Source organism: Rhopalosiphum padi, chromosome 1, assembly GCF_020882245.1.
Source record: "Rhopalosiphum padi isolate XX-2018 chromosome 1, ASM2088224v1, whole genome shotgun sequence".
Taxonomy (NCBI): Eukaryota; Metazoa; Arthropoda; class Insecta; order Hemiptera; family Aphididae; genus Rhopalosiphum; species Rhopalosiphum padi.
In genome coordinates, this window is record NC_083597.1 from 67,041,342 (window position 1) to 67,054,878 (window position 13,537).

At 25.6% G+C, this 13,537-nt stretch overlaps 2 protein-coding genes across 2 annotated transcripts; both read right to left on the reverse strand.

The window, feature by feature from the left end:
• Positions 1-42: 42 nt before the first annotated feature.
• Positions 43-13,262, reverse strand: LOC132918152 (ethanolamine kinase). Its single transcript, XM_060979269.1, has 8 exons — positions 13,086-13,262; positions 12,886-12,998; positions 5,225-5,614; positions 4,891-5,031; positions 2,749-3,023; positions 2,100-2,350; positions 660-885; positions 43-493 (listed from the first exon to the last, which is right to left on the reverse strand). Exons 3-8 carry the CDS (start codon positions 5,339-5,341, stop codon positions 436-438), a joined length of 1,068 nt encoding a protein of 355 aa, XP_060835252.1. The 5' UTR covers positions 5,342-5,614; positions 12,886-12,998; positions 13,086-13,262; the 3' UTR covers positions 43-435.
• Positions 7,933-8,727, reverse strand: LOC132917869 (pescadillo homolog). Its single transcript, XM_060978831.1, is given in 3 exon segments — positions 7,933-8,213; positions 8,298-8,427; positions 8,429-8,727. Coding segments are annotated over 3 exon segments (588 nt in total). The 5' UTR covers positions 8,606-8,727.
• Positions 13,263-13,537: the final 275 nt, after the last annotated feature.

Genomic DNA, 13,537 nt, shown 5'->3' on the forward strand with positions numbered 1-13,537 from the left:
TATACAAGTATACTTAAAAAAAATAAATATATACCAAGGTACTTTTATTATTATATTATGCTTTTTATTATTTGGTTTATTATACTGATTATAATAAAAAGATGTTGATTATTTTTCTGCTAACATATTAGTTGTGTTGATGTAACTATATATATTTTATAAGATGCACAATATGTAATATATATTTTAACAAAGTTGTTGGCACTATATTATAATACTGTGATTACGATAAAATTTGGCAGCGGAGTTGGTTAATCACTTTTTTAATTTACAGAGGCATTGCATTTATATTAAAGTAAAGCTATTAAATGCCTATCATTTAATATTTATGGACACAGCTTGAGCCTATATTATAACATTCCCTTGTCCTATATTGGAATGTTAAAATTGAGTGTTATAAAGTAATGAAATTGTTTTCGGAATGCAACAAAATATTCATTTGATGAGTGAACTTTTTGCTTTTGTGTACTGTTCGAATCTCATTTCTGCATATCTGAAAATAAAAAAAAAAATATTAAAATGATGTTTTATTGTAATAATGATGTTAAGTATTGTTATATAAAATAAAGATCGTAATTTTTGTTAAAATATATGATTTTATAAAATTTTGAACTTTAAATGTCTATTTCTTATCAATAATTCTGTAACCATGTTATTACTTTAAATAATCGAAATCGATAACCGATATTTCGGTTTGTACGAGTGACCAGAATATCCACAATAAATGCGACGCAATTACAAACATGTCCACTTGATGCTTAAGCACAGCAATCCTTTGATCATTTTGGTCTAAAGATTCCCCGGTATATTCTTCTAAGTACGACTTCAGCCAGTCCATTTGCAAATCGACATTTGGATACAATGAGAAGTCCGGTTCTTGTACACCTGCGTAACAAAAATGTTAACGTAAATCGACGATAAGAAAAAAAAAATCCTATGTGTAAAATAATAAAATTCCCCGGACGTTAGTAATAATATTCATTATTAAATAATAATACTAAAATATTGGCAGACATAATATATCATGTGTTGGATATGTGTAGGCTAGGTTAGGAAATTAACATCTTCAATATTTATACGTATTTTTGTATTGTGATTTTATACTTTATAGTTTATGGTATTATATAAGTTTATAATACAAAAATTGTTATGTAAGTATATATAATATTCAATGATGTGTACCTAAATATTTTCAGCTTGAAAAAAAATTGAAGAGCTATAGTTAAGACTGTTAAGAGTTTCAATAAGGCAGAAGAGGTTATTGACTGTATTGTCTGTATTAACCGATTTGTCAATATTTTGTATAATGCAAAATTCAATCAACAAGTTGTTAATATTTTAAACAACAAAATAAGAATCATTAAAATACTAAAGTAGTTCATGGGTAGTTAAATCTTATTTTAAATTTTGAGCGAAATGATAAATATATTTGCTTTACAATTTAGTCTGTCATCAAAATACAATATCAAATTCGAATATACGATAATAGGAAAATCGACTTAGTAGAAAACATCGCTTTATAGGTACAGTATTATTCATTCTTGTTCTATATTTTTGTAATTATTATTAATTATTATCATAAGGTCTGCTTTTTAAATTTAAACTTCCTAAAGTATACCTATACCACATATAGATCCAATGATATAATTTGGTATCTGCTTAAAATTAATCTCAAAATTGAAGATTGAAACATTTTCTCTTCTAACACTCAAAAATAAACAAGTATTACTGTAAAATCATTAACCAATACTACATTAATCCCATCACTCAGAATCAAAAAAACTTAAGGCAATTGCCTCCCCCCCCTCATGCCTCAAGTTGAATTCTATTTCTTTATACCAGACATGTAAGTTTTACATTAAAATCGAAATATTAAATAAGATTTAAGAACATGAAGTCTAAAAATAGTTTCGTGAGACACTATAGATAATAGTCAGTTATTATAATATAAATAAATACTTAAAAAAAAAATCGAATTTGCCCTCTCAACCCCCCCCCCCCCCCGATTGGAATTCTAGCTACGCCCGTGAAATTCCATGTACTTATTCTACACAAATGACTACCAAATCTAAACTTTATTAATAATGTTTTTTAAATACCAGCAAATTCAATAAAGTGATTAGCTATGTCGAACGCCTGATTGTTGAACATGGCGTACTCATAATCGATAAATGCTACGCTGACGGGACGACGACCACTCACTGTGTCATCACTCTGCAAAAGTATGTTGCCCAACAGCAAGTCGTTGTGACAGAATACAACTGGACTTTCGATATTTTCCAACAATGCTTTCAGTGGTTCAATATCAGCTCGTAGGTTCTCGATGCCTTGGGTGAATATCTTTCGGAATCTATGTATATGAATATCATGCATTATAAATGGAATCAGATGCAGATGGTTTTAAATATAATATATTTTATATTATAAATAATATTATAGTCACGCGTAAAGAACATGCGTCTATGTGAAAAATAAAACTATAGCTAAATATTCAGCTATACCTACACAGTATAAAATTAAAAATAATGGTTTACGTTTAAAAAATATTTTATTTCTTAATGTTATATTATAGTGTAGTAAATGTAGAAAATAAATATTCCCAAATCTTTCTCTCGAAAATATAACTACTAAATTAGAGTTTTACGTTAAAATAATCAAATTATAATGTGTAGTATTAGATCGAATATAATAATTAATAAATAATAATTATTAATTAATATTATATTATGAACTGCTGAATGAACTAACCGAAGGTCATTGGACGGAGAGCTAAAACGTTTTGGGATGAGATTGGCGAACTGTTCCATTTTATTCCAAAGTTCGGATTTGATCGTTCCATCTCTTGCACTTATGCCATTTGTACCTAACCGGTGAAATCTCGCCATTGTTGTGGCCACTAGCCTGTAAATGCTTGGTTCCCGTACTGTAGAAGTGTTCAGCGTTTCTCCTTTAATGTATTTGTACACCATGCCGTTATCGAACGTTGCGTACAAGTCAGGTGCAAGTCCAGCATGGTACAAAAACTGGAAAAACGTATATGATATTGTTGAAATGCTTATGAAATTAAAAATATAACTATATGCTCATCAATTAATTTATAAACATTTGATTATTTCATTTCATCAAATAAATAATGAGACACTTTAATCATATATTTTTCTTATGTTAGGAGAGATTGTAGCTATAGATACTAATTTTATCTTGACGATTATGATTAGGTAGGACGCCACGTGTGTCGTGTGTGATGCTAAAATTCCTAGGTCGCCCATCCGGGAACTAGCAACGGAAATCGAATCATATTAATAATACTTACAATAAAATATAAATTAATGTTCTTAAAATGTGTATAGTAATCAATTTTATATGGTATGAGTATAATGATGCAATACAGTATATAAGTATACTAAAATTAGTAAAACAATTTTTCGTCTATCCAAAACAATAAATTATATTGAAATAGATAATAATAATAATAAAAAAAAATACATACAATATTGTACTTAATTAAATTTAAATATTTATATTTTTAAAATTATATTCATATATTATATATATTTTCACATTTATATAAATCTATAACATATTAAAAAAAATTGCAGAATATGAATTTCAAGTTTCTGAGATTATTAAAAAGTTGTTTAATACCTATTAATGACAATAATAGGTATACATATACAATAATGTATACCTAATACACAAACATTTTTTCCGATCATACAGTTTTCTGCATGCTAGAAGCTACTATAATAATATTATGATAAAAATTCTTATTTTTTATTGAAAAAGCATTTAAAAATTTCTTTTCATATTAATGATGATTTGATTTTTTAAATAAATAAACAATCAGTAACTGAATACATTTTTAATGCATTTGTTGTGTTATATTTCAAAATTTAAAAAAAAGTATACTTATAATAAATACTGAAGAATTAAAACCATGTGAAAAAGATTGAAATTTACTAAGATAATAAAAGTTACAGTGTTTACTGTTAAAAAAATTAATAATCATTTAACAGTACTTAACTACAAACTATTATTAATATAGGTTATAATATAAATGGTATACCACGTATACGTGCAATTAGTCTTGATAAAAGTTATACGACTAATGGCAATACAAATTACAGTAATATAAGTTTGCTATTAGATATGTAATTACCACAACACTACACCAATAATAATTATTTTATAACTACCAATAATTTTCTACAATATAATGTAGTGTAAATTAATGTAAAATTGTGTATGTATATATTAGACAGGGTGTAGTACAAATAGCCGACACCCAATAAGCTGAAATATAAAAGGTATGTTTAACAAATTCAAAGGCCGACATAAAAAAGTTAATTTAATATAGAGATAGATAATAAGTATGCGTAATCCTATAAACTACATTTAATATAATATGTGTTGGAAATTTGAAAATAATAGTGAATTATGTTATTTATGTTAATAAAAAATTAATGTAGCATATTATAGTGAGACATTATAGCTCAACGAGTTTATAGTGCCTGTTTGATATTTTTAGATAATATAAATGTGCCTAGTAAATTTAACAAACAAAAGAAAATAATACTTTTATTATTATTTTTGTTAACGTATAACTTCTATTAGCTCATAATTATTGGATATTGAACTTATAAAAAAATAATTTGCTGATAACTCGCATCGCACTGACAACAATACAAATCCACATAATACAACGGTAAACAATATTCTATACACAAAAGTAGGTATGACTTAAAAATATATATTCAAATTGTTAATTTCATAGTTTTTTTTTTTAAATTTTTAACGCATCTAAATCGAAATAAATTCATCATTAAAAGAAAATATTGATGTTAAGGTTAGGTTAACCTAGTGACCCAGTATACTATGGGAACAACGAACCTTAAAGTTTTCGAATTCTGCTTTTCTGTCAATGATTTGTTCCGTATTTTTGCCGTAGACACGTACCAGCACGCCATCATCTTCTGGACGCGAATCGTCAAATAAACCAACCAATTTATTAGTAATACCATCTGTGAACAACTAATGTTTTATGCACAATTTCGATGATTAGTTTGATTCAGGATTTTTTGTAAACCACTAAGATAAATATAGCTTAGAATCTTATGACGAGTTTAAATATTTTTTGTGTTATACATGCGATCTATACAAGCGTTATACAACAATATATGTATGTAAATAAATATGTTTATAACTTTCATTGGTTTTTTCTAACCTTGTATCGGATTTTATCCAAATTCCAGTTTGGTCTTATCAGTTTCAATATGATTCGAGATCCGTGTTCGATACCGTCGTCTTCAAGAAAAATGGGCAAGTGAGGAATAGTAGACATTTTAGGCGATCGAGAAGCAATTATAATGTTATAAAATTATTTGCATGCTGTCTATCAATAATTATCGACACAAAACGCACGATGTAAAAGGCGGGACACATGTGATTCCGTGATTCCAATCATAAACAAGGAATAAATTGGCTTTTGATTTTGCCGACTACTTTTTCCCCTCTTTCAAATCAATATAAGTAGTATTATTTGAGTATTATATATTGTTTATTGGCCCAGAGATAAGATAAAGTTACAAATTGTTTTGTAGTCATGTAATTTAATCTGTAAAATAAATAAAATTAACGTTATCAAATATAATTGATTACTTTAAAATTAATTATATTTATAATCAATGGCAGGATTTAGGATTTAGTAGAGCTAGTAGATATATTTAATAATACTTATAAATATATTATAACATGCTTTATTTAAAAACAAATGCAGTTAAACACAATATTTTGTATTCTGTGATTACTATTTACTACGAGTTGTGACATGACAATATATAATACCTACCTAATATAATCGAGTTTGTCTAAAAAGGCGAAATATGTGCTATACCGTAAAGTTGCCGAAGGTTGTTTACTAATAGCTACATCATAATGTTTATACCTTTATAGAATCTAAGAGACCATCATTTCTGGGAAACTTTGGAATACTTCTATGGAATTTGTATACAAATTCTAAATACATTCCATTAACACAAGAATATACCACGCTGTTTGTAATACATAAAACATTATGTACCTAACTCTTAGCAAGTTTATATTACCTGAATAGTTTTTTTGTGCACATTACTCGAGTTGAATAAATTTATTCATAAATTTATGTATTAATATACTATAAATGTGTTCAAATAACACTTATTTTAGTATTGTTTATAAATTATTATGAATATTATGATATTATTCATATAATATATAAATATTAAATACGTTATTGAGCGTCCAAGCACTTAACGTATTTATGCGAAATTATAACATCAAATTTTACATATATTATTATATAATTAATCTACAGTTAATATATTTGAAAATACAATATTTAATACACAATTATATTATAATTATATTGGCAATGTGTACAATGTATATAAAAATTTGTATATTATCTATAATCGAATCAACAATATTCAAGAGTATACGCAGAATAGGTATGTATTGCAGGTTTTAAAATAAGTTATAGTAATTACAATAACACTGTTCTACGGCAAGTTAGTTACTTATAAAGTTAAAACTTTATACTTTAACAATAATAAATGATATAAATAAAAAAATCTTATTTTTAATCTTTTTTTGACTAAAATTAATTCAACCTAGTAATTAATAGAAAAATAAATTGGAAAGTCAAAAGTTTTTAATGGTATGTTCAATGTTAGTAATACGTTTTTAAATAAAAAAATTTCATCACGATACTCTATATTAAAATAATCTATATAATAGTACGACTAAACCTAATATATTATATAGAAATTATATGTAGATGATACTATGATAGCTTATTATACGACTTCAGTACTCAGTAGTTAGCAATTGTAATACAATTTTATAGATATAACTATATATGGCAGTTCAATTTATGTCATTGCTCTAGTTTAGCTCAATTATTAAAACTGAAAAATTGAAAACATATTGTTTAACATTATTTAGTAATTTAAGGTTTATGATTTGAGTTCCACACAATTTTAAATAAACATATTTTTTATTTTACTAGTTAATTAATAATAATCAATGCTAATAAGTAACATCGTACGAGCCGTCTTTCAATCGAAACATAAGTTTTGATTTATAAATTGATATAAAAAATTTTACAGTAAAAATATGTATATATAATTGTCCATTAACTATAAATACAATTTGTTTAATAATAATCGAATTGTATTATTAATTCGAAATAATAAGTCATCTCTTATACTAAATGATTCTCTTAATATTTAACACTCGTATTATGTCCAATTAATGTAAAAAGATATTTTTTAAATGACTATGGGATATGGGAATTTTAGTTTTATATACGAAAATAAAATTTTGAAAAAGTGGTTAAATAATAAATAGTTATATTAACTTAAGTACTGAAGTATTGATGCGCTGAGTTGTAGCAAAACATTATGTGAAATACCCTTGCAGTACCATTTATAAACTATGCAGATCTTAAATTCTTAACTTTAAATACTTAAAAGCAAAAAGTATTTAAAGATAGATCTTAACTATATAACTAATCATTCAAAACTCAAAAAAATATTTTGATTAGGTATATGCAATTTAAAATATATGTTATTATTTAAAAATTAAAAAACCTTAAATTGCGACAAGGAGACAAATATAATTAACTAATATTAGTAATATTTGAGGTTATAAGTAGGTATAGTTACTATACCTGCTATAGTTAGTAAATTTGTTTTGTCAAACGTTTATGAGTAATTAATTCAGGTTTAATAAAAATTAATACTAACACATATAGGTAGGTACATATTATTACCCATACATATATAATAATGAAATAAGTTTAATAAAATTGTTAAAAGTAAAGTTATAGTTAACTCTTAAGAATAAGAATCAAATTTATAATTTGTTGGTTAAAACTATGTATATATATTTTTGTTATTTGGTTTTATCTACAGACACAATTTTATTACGTTGATTAGTTTTCTTCTTCAATGATTGTGTATTTTTAGTTGAAGTAATTTTTATTTTTTTTACAACATCTTGTTTAACATTCAAAGACTTTTTAGCATTTTTATTAATTTCTCGGGAGTTTATTTGATTAGTTTTCTCAATATTTGACGGTTTATTGAATTTTTGAATATTTGCGTTATCATTTCTAACAGATTTTATATCGTTTTCTGTCGACTTGTTATTCTGATTTTCAGTTGATGTTATACCTGCATTGATTAATTAACGTAAAATACTAATAATAAGTTTATTTATTGTAACTTATGATAAAACTTTCCACTCTGTGTACTTACTATTAACGTTATTTTCTTTATCTAAAATCGAGGCTAAAATGGAAAACGAGTCCTTATTAATAACATTTTTGTATACTTCATGCAAAGGTGCATTATTCATAGGTCGCCTTAAAGGGGAGAGGTTTTTTTTTTAATTTATCATTCACATCCACCCTTGATCTTACGATTTCTAATTTTTTCTTCAGTATTCCTAACTTTTCATTTGAGTATAGTAACTCTTCATTGTAATAATCATCAGAAAATATTGTATATTGTAGAATTGGTGTTTGATTTTTTAATTTATCTTCTGGAGTGTTTGATTCAGCCATTGTGTTAAAATTTGTAATTATTATTAATACTGTTTGTGTTTAACATATTGTATAAATCAACAAATCAACGTTGCCATGCCCATAAATTCTAATTAAATTAAGAAGTTATTAGAACATATACATGTAATTTAAATATATTTGTTAGAAATTAGGGGAAAACATATAATTACTCTTCAATATATATGTTATATGTCTAGGTGTCTATAAGTTATGATAGAAGATATTAAGATATTGTATAATATTATATTAAAATATTAATATATCTATCAAGTAATTCAAATAGATACAAAAAAAACATCTTTTCATGTAGTAAATATATACTTTTTAATAATTAACATAATTTAGATACTATCATTAAATAATAATAAAGAATAATCAAATAAATAATGTACAAAGTATATAAAGATATTTGGTTTATCAATACTTACATATAATTAATCGCGACAATGAATTTAATAAGTAAACTTATTAAAATGAATTGGTTACTAACATAATTATATTATTATCTCTTTTTTGGGCTCTAAAACAAAAAATTAAGAGATTCGTCCTAATGTTTAGTAGTTGTAAAATATACTTCGTATAATTTAACTATAATGGATGACATTATGTCATTAACTTCAACTGTATTTTCAAGAGGGTTTTATCCCGTTTATTTATATATATATATATATAAATAAATAAATATATTAAATTATTTAAATTTGAATTCAATAATTAATCGTACCATATGAAAAACGATTCTGAATGTAGAGGGCTTAGTCAATGTATTTCTAAAATTATATTTTATTATTATGTATTTTTAAATTTGTTATTGCTATTGCCTATCATTAATAGTAAGGTAGGTCGAATGCTAGGTATTATTATACAATATAAAATAATTGCTAATATTATATTATTTCATATAATATTACAATTTGTTATTAATTTATATAAATCAATACCGACGTACTGTTGAAATGTCGAACGTTGAAGATTGAAGTGTGTAAATAATAGGTTCATGGTTTGAATAATTTAAAATTTTAAAATTAATCAAAACATATTGAAAATGTAAGCAAATATAATAATAATATATTTATTTTCTATTAGAGCCAAAAAGTTTCAAGTTCGTACGAATAATTTTTATTTAAATTACAATAAAAAAACTATAATATAATCATATTGTTTTTCGTTAAATTATCGAATTTTATAAACGTATGAACTTAAAACTCCTAAAAAAATATATTGTGTTATAATATAAGACAACATTTCAATCTGTGTTTACTATGGAAAATCGATTTTTATTTTAAAAAATCAACTGAAAAAAAAATACATATAATAATACTATACTCAAGTATCAGAATAAAGCCTTATTAGGTCTAGAACGTATTGTCAAATACGGAGTGGTACCTATTAAATCAAGGGAACTTGTAAAGCTGTAAAGTAGCTGGTAAAAACTGAAGGAAAATAAAAACACCTCATTCTGTTAACATAGATATAGATGGGAGCGGCAAGGAAGCCTTCTAGTGTGTTATAATGATGTTTAAACATTATAAACAGTTGACGTCCTAGAGGCCATGATGTGCAAACCTATATGTGGCGGAAAATAAATGCTCACTGCTCAGTACTATAATATTGTGTTTTAAATTATGTTGATGAGGTTTAAGAATTGTTGTTTTCTTTTCTCTAATTAATGATTCAATAAATTCAATTTTTAAAAAGTTGATAATTTATACAGTTCTATAACATAAAAAAATTGATGAATTCGCTATGTTGTAGAAGATGATGTCAAGTGTACCTCGTCAATACTTATACACTGAAGTTACTGTAATAAATGTCATTAACTTAAATTTAAATATAAATCATTGTATAAGAAACACAATTCGGTGAAAATGTGCCTAAAGTGTGGCTATTTTTGAGTTTTTGTATTAGTATTACATAATATACTTAAGTATAGTTATTATGTATATATTGTATATACCTACATAATACGATAGGTTAAATTACATTTGCCAAAAATGTTTTTAAATTTTAATTAATAAATATTATACAACAATTTTGTTATATAACATAATTTCATTTAATATTACATTAAAAAATAATTACATAATTAAAAGAACCAACATACTTAACGTAAAATGGTGTAATAGATTCGTAGTATCATTGATTATAAATAGTACTATTTATAACAATGGTAGTATTTATAGTTTGAAATTAACCTAAATATTTTGAAAATGTAATTGCATATATATGTATAGTAAATATAAGTTTCTAAGAACAATATTTTTTGAATTACAACAAAATAATTAAAATTGTTATTCTTTGTTTAAATTTCTAATTTTGTAAATATTTAAATTTGGAGAAATATTTGTAATGACATTTTTGTACGTATTTTGGAGATTAAATTGATTTTTATATTGTTAATTAAAATATTAATAATTCCTAATAATCGCGATGTTTTTTAAATTTTTTTTAATACAAATGAAAACAGGAACTTGTACCTATACACATACAGAATATAAAATAATATTTTATTTTTATTTTTATTTAATTTAAGCCGTTTTAGTAAAATGAAATTTAAAAGATAATTAAAAATGAATAATTAATACTTGTCTTATAAGCATAGAAAATAAATATTATATATTGTGTGACTACAGAACCCTACTTATTTAATACTAATAAGAATAATTGAAATTTAAAATGTTAATATTAATATTTGTATTAGAAAAAGTTTATAAATTTCAAAAATGCAAATAATACATATACCTTTGTATCCCGTTATGATACATCCACCTTTGCATCAGTCACGCTACAAATACAATCTTTATTCCGAAAATTCAAATGTTTATTAAAACATGTATTAATATTTTAGTATATATTATCGGTTATCGCGACACCTACTTTCTTTACGCGGCGTAATTTAAAGAAATGAATTTAAAGTTATTAAAAGTTAAAACTATTATAAAAACTATGAATAAAAATTATTAAAGTACCAATATTTTTAAATAGTGTACTTATTGTAAAATTGTTAAAATGACAATACCTATATTTCATAGAGATAGAGCGCAATCGTTATAATTGTGTTTGCGTATTTTTCATGTAAAACGTTAGAATGGGCGGATTCGTGCTACATCGATCTTGTCATCTCGATAGTAACATATTATAATTTATAATAATTTTATATCGATATTTTGATAACAATCAAATTTATTAATTCTAGTACGCTTATTGGTAGAATAAATAACGTTGTTGACACGAAAATACATCCCGTATGCTAAAATCCAATTTTACAGCACATAAAAAAAGTTAAAGAAAACATATTGTCAGTGATCTAAATGATCTGTAAGACTGTAAAGAATTAAATTTTAAGATTTTAAAGCTTTATCAAATTTTATTTTGAAAAAAAAAATTTAAATTAAAATTCAATAATTGGCATTCAATAATTAAGAGGTTTGTATCAACTACGTAACACAGGTACGGAAAAGGGGAAGGGAGGCACGTGCAGTCAAAGTAGTTGTAGGCAAATGACACAAACGTAAATCGTAATAATATTTATTATAATGAGAGGACGCCACACCCACATGTGTTTTCTCTGTCGTAAAAAACCGTTAAAATACCACTTGAGAAAGCACAGATAATGCCCTTACCTTTAGGCTTTAAGTTTGATAATAGTTCAATATTATTATTAACTTATATTTACAGCACAAAGTTGGAACCGCTGAGTACAAATTTGCTACGTATTGTAACTTGTCTTAATGTTAAAATAACCGCGATAATAATTAATAATTTCTCAAATTCATGGTACGTTTTACACATGAATTTAACCCCGACGTTGATGTCAATTCAACTACAAGACAGCCTTAACTAAAAAATGACGTTCAAATGTGTATAACATTGACAATCGTTGTAGTTAAATCAACTCCAAATTTCTATGCGTGATAGGTAGTATATAGGTACGTTAGCATGACAAAGACAACATATTATACGGGTATACTAGTGGCGTAGCCAGGGGGAGGGATGAGGGGGCTGCACTCCCCCCCTCCCCCCGAAATATCAAGAAAATTTAAAAATTATTTTAATTTTTAATGGTCTATCTATGTCTCTATGAAAATCGCTACAAAAATCTTAAATTGTACTTTACAAAAATTGATAAACCCTCCCCGAAAAAAATCCTGGCTACGCCACTGGGGGTGACCGCCTCATAAGTTATAATATAAAATTTATTAGGAAGATATTTAATATTTATGTAATTAAATTATCATATATCGTAATATAATAGCTATAGGTAAAGATAACGTGCTTACGTGTCGGGTGATCCGTTTCACGGCGGTTCTACATGGGTCTAATCGGTTTATTCGACCGGCTGCTCAAGCAGAGGTCGCATCCAAACCGTCCAATCGTGTTTACCTCGGTCGTCCTGGAGCGCAAAAAATTTAAATGTTTATAAATTTATAGTGAAAAACGGAACACGTAATCACGTCTCAACGGTTACTGACGTACTGACCAATGACCATTACTATATTGACCTAAACTAAATAACTCGATGGTAATGACTAAAGAATGATGTGTGTTAACAAATACGTCATATTATCATAGATTAAATAATAAATATACTTTAATTAAGTCGAATGTTGTATAACAATATTATTGTATGAAACGTTCAATAATTTACTATCATCAATAGACAATTAATAATCAACAATTTCAACATATTTTATCTTCGCGGCATGTTTATAAATAATGTTATCAATTTATCATTATCATAAACACGAAGGGAACTGATAAGAAGATCAACTTCGTCCAAACACCAGGAGCTTAATTAAAAAACAAAAAACGGACCGAGAAAAACCACATGCCACATGCGGCACGCGGCTTAGGTCGTGTGCGTGGTTCTAGGTCACTTTGTGCAATCGACCATTAAAACGCGTCGAAACGTAGATATTTTGTACGACCGGG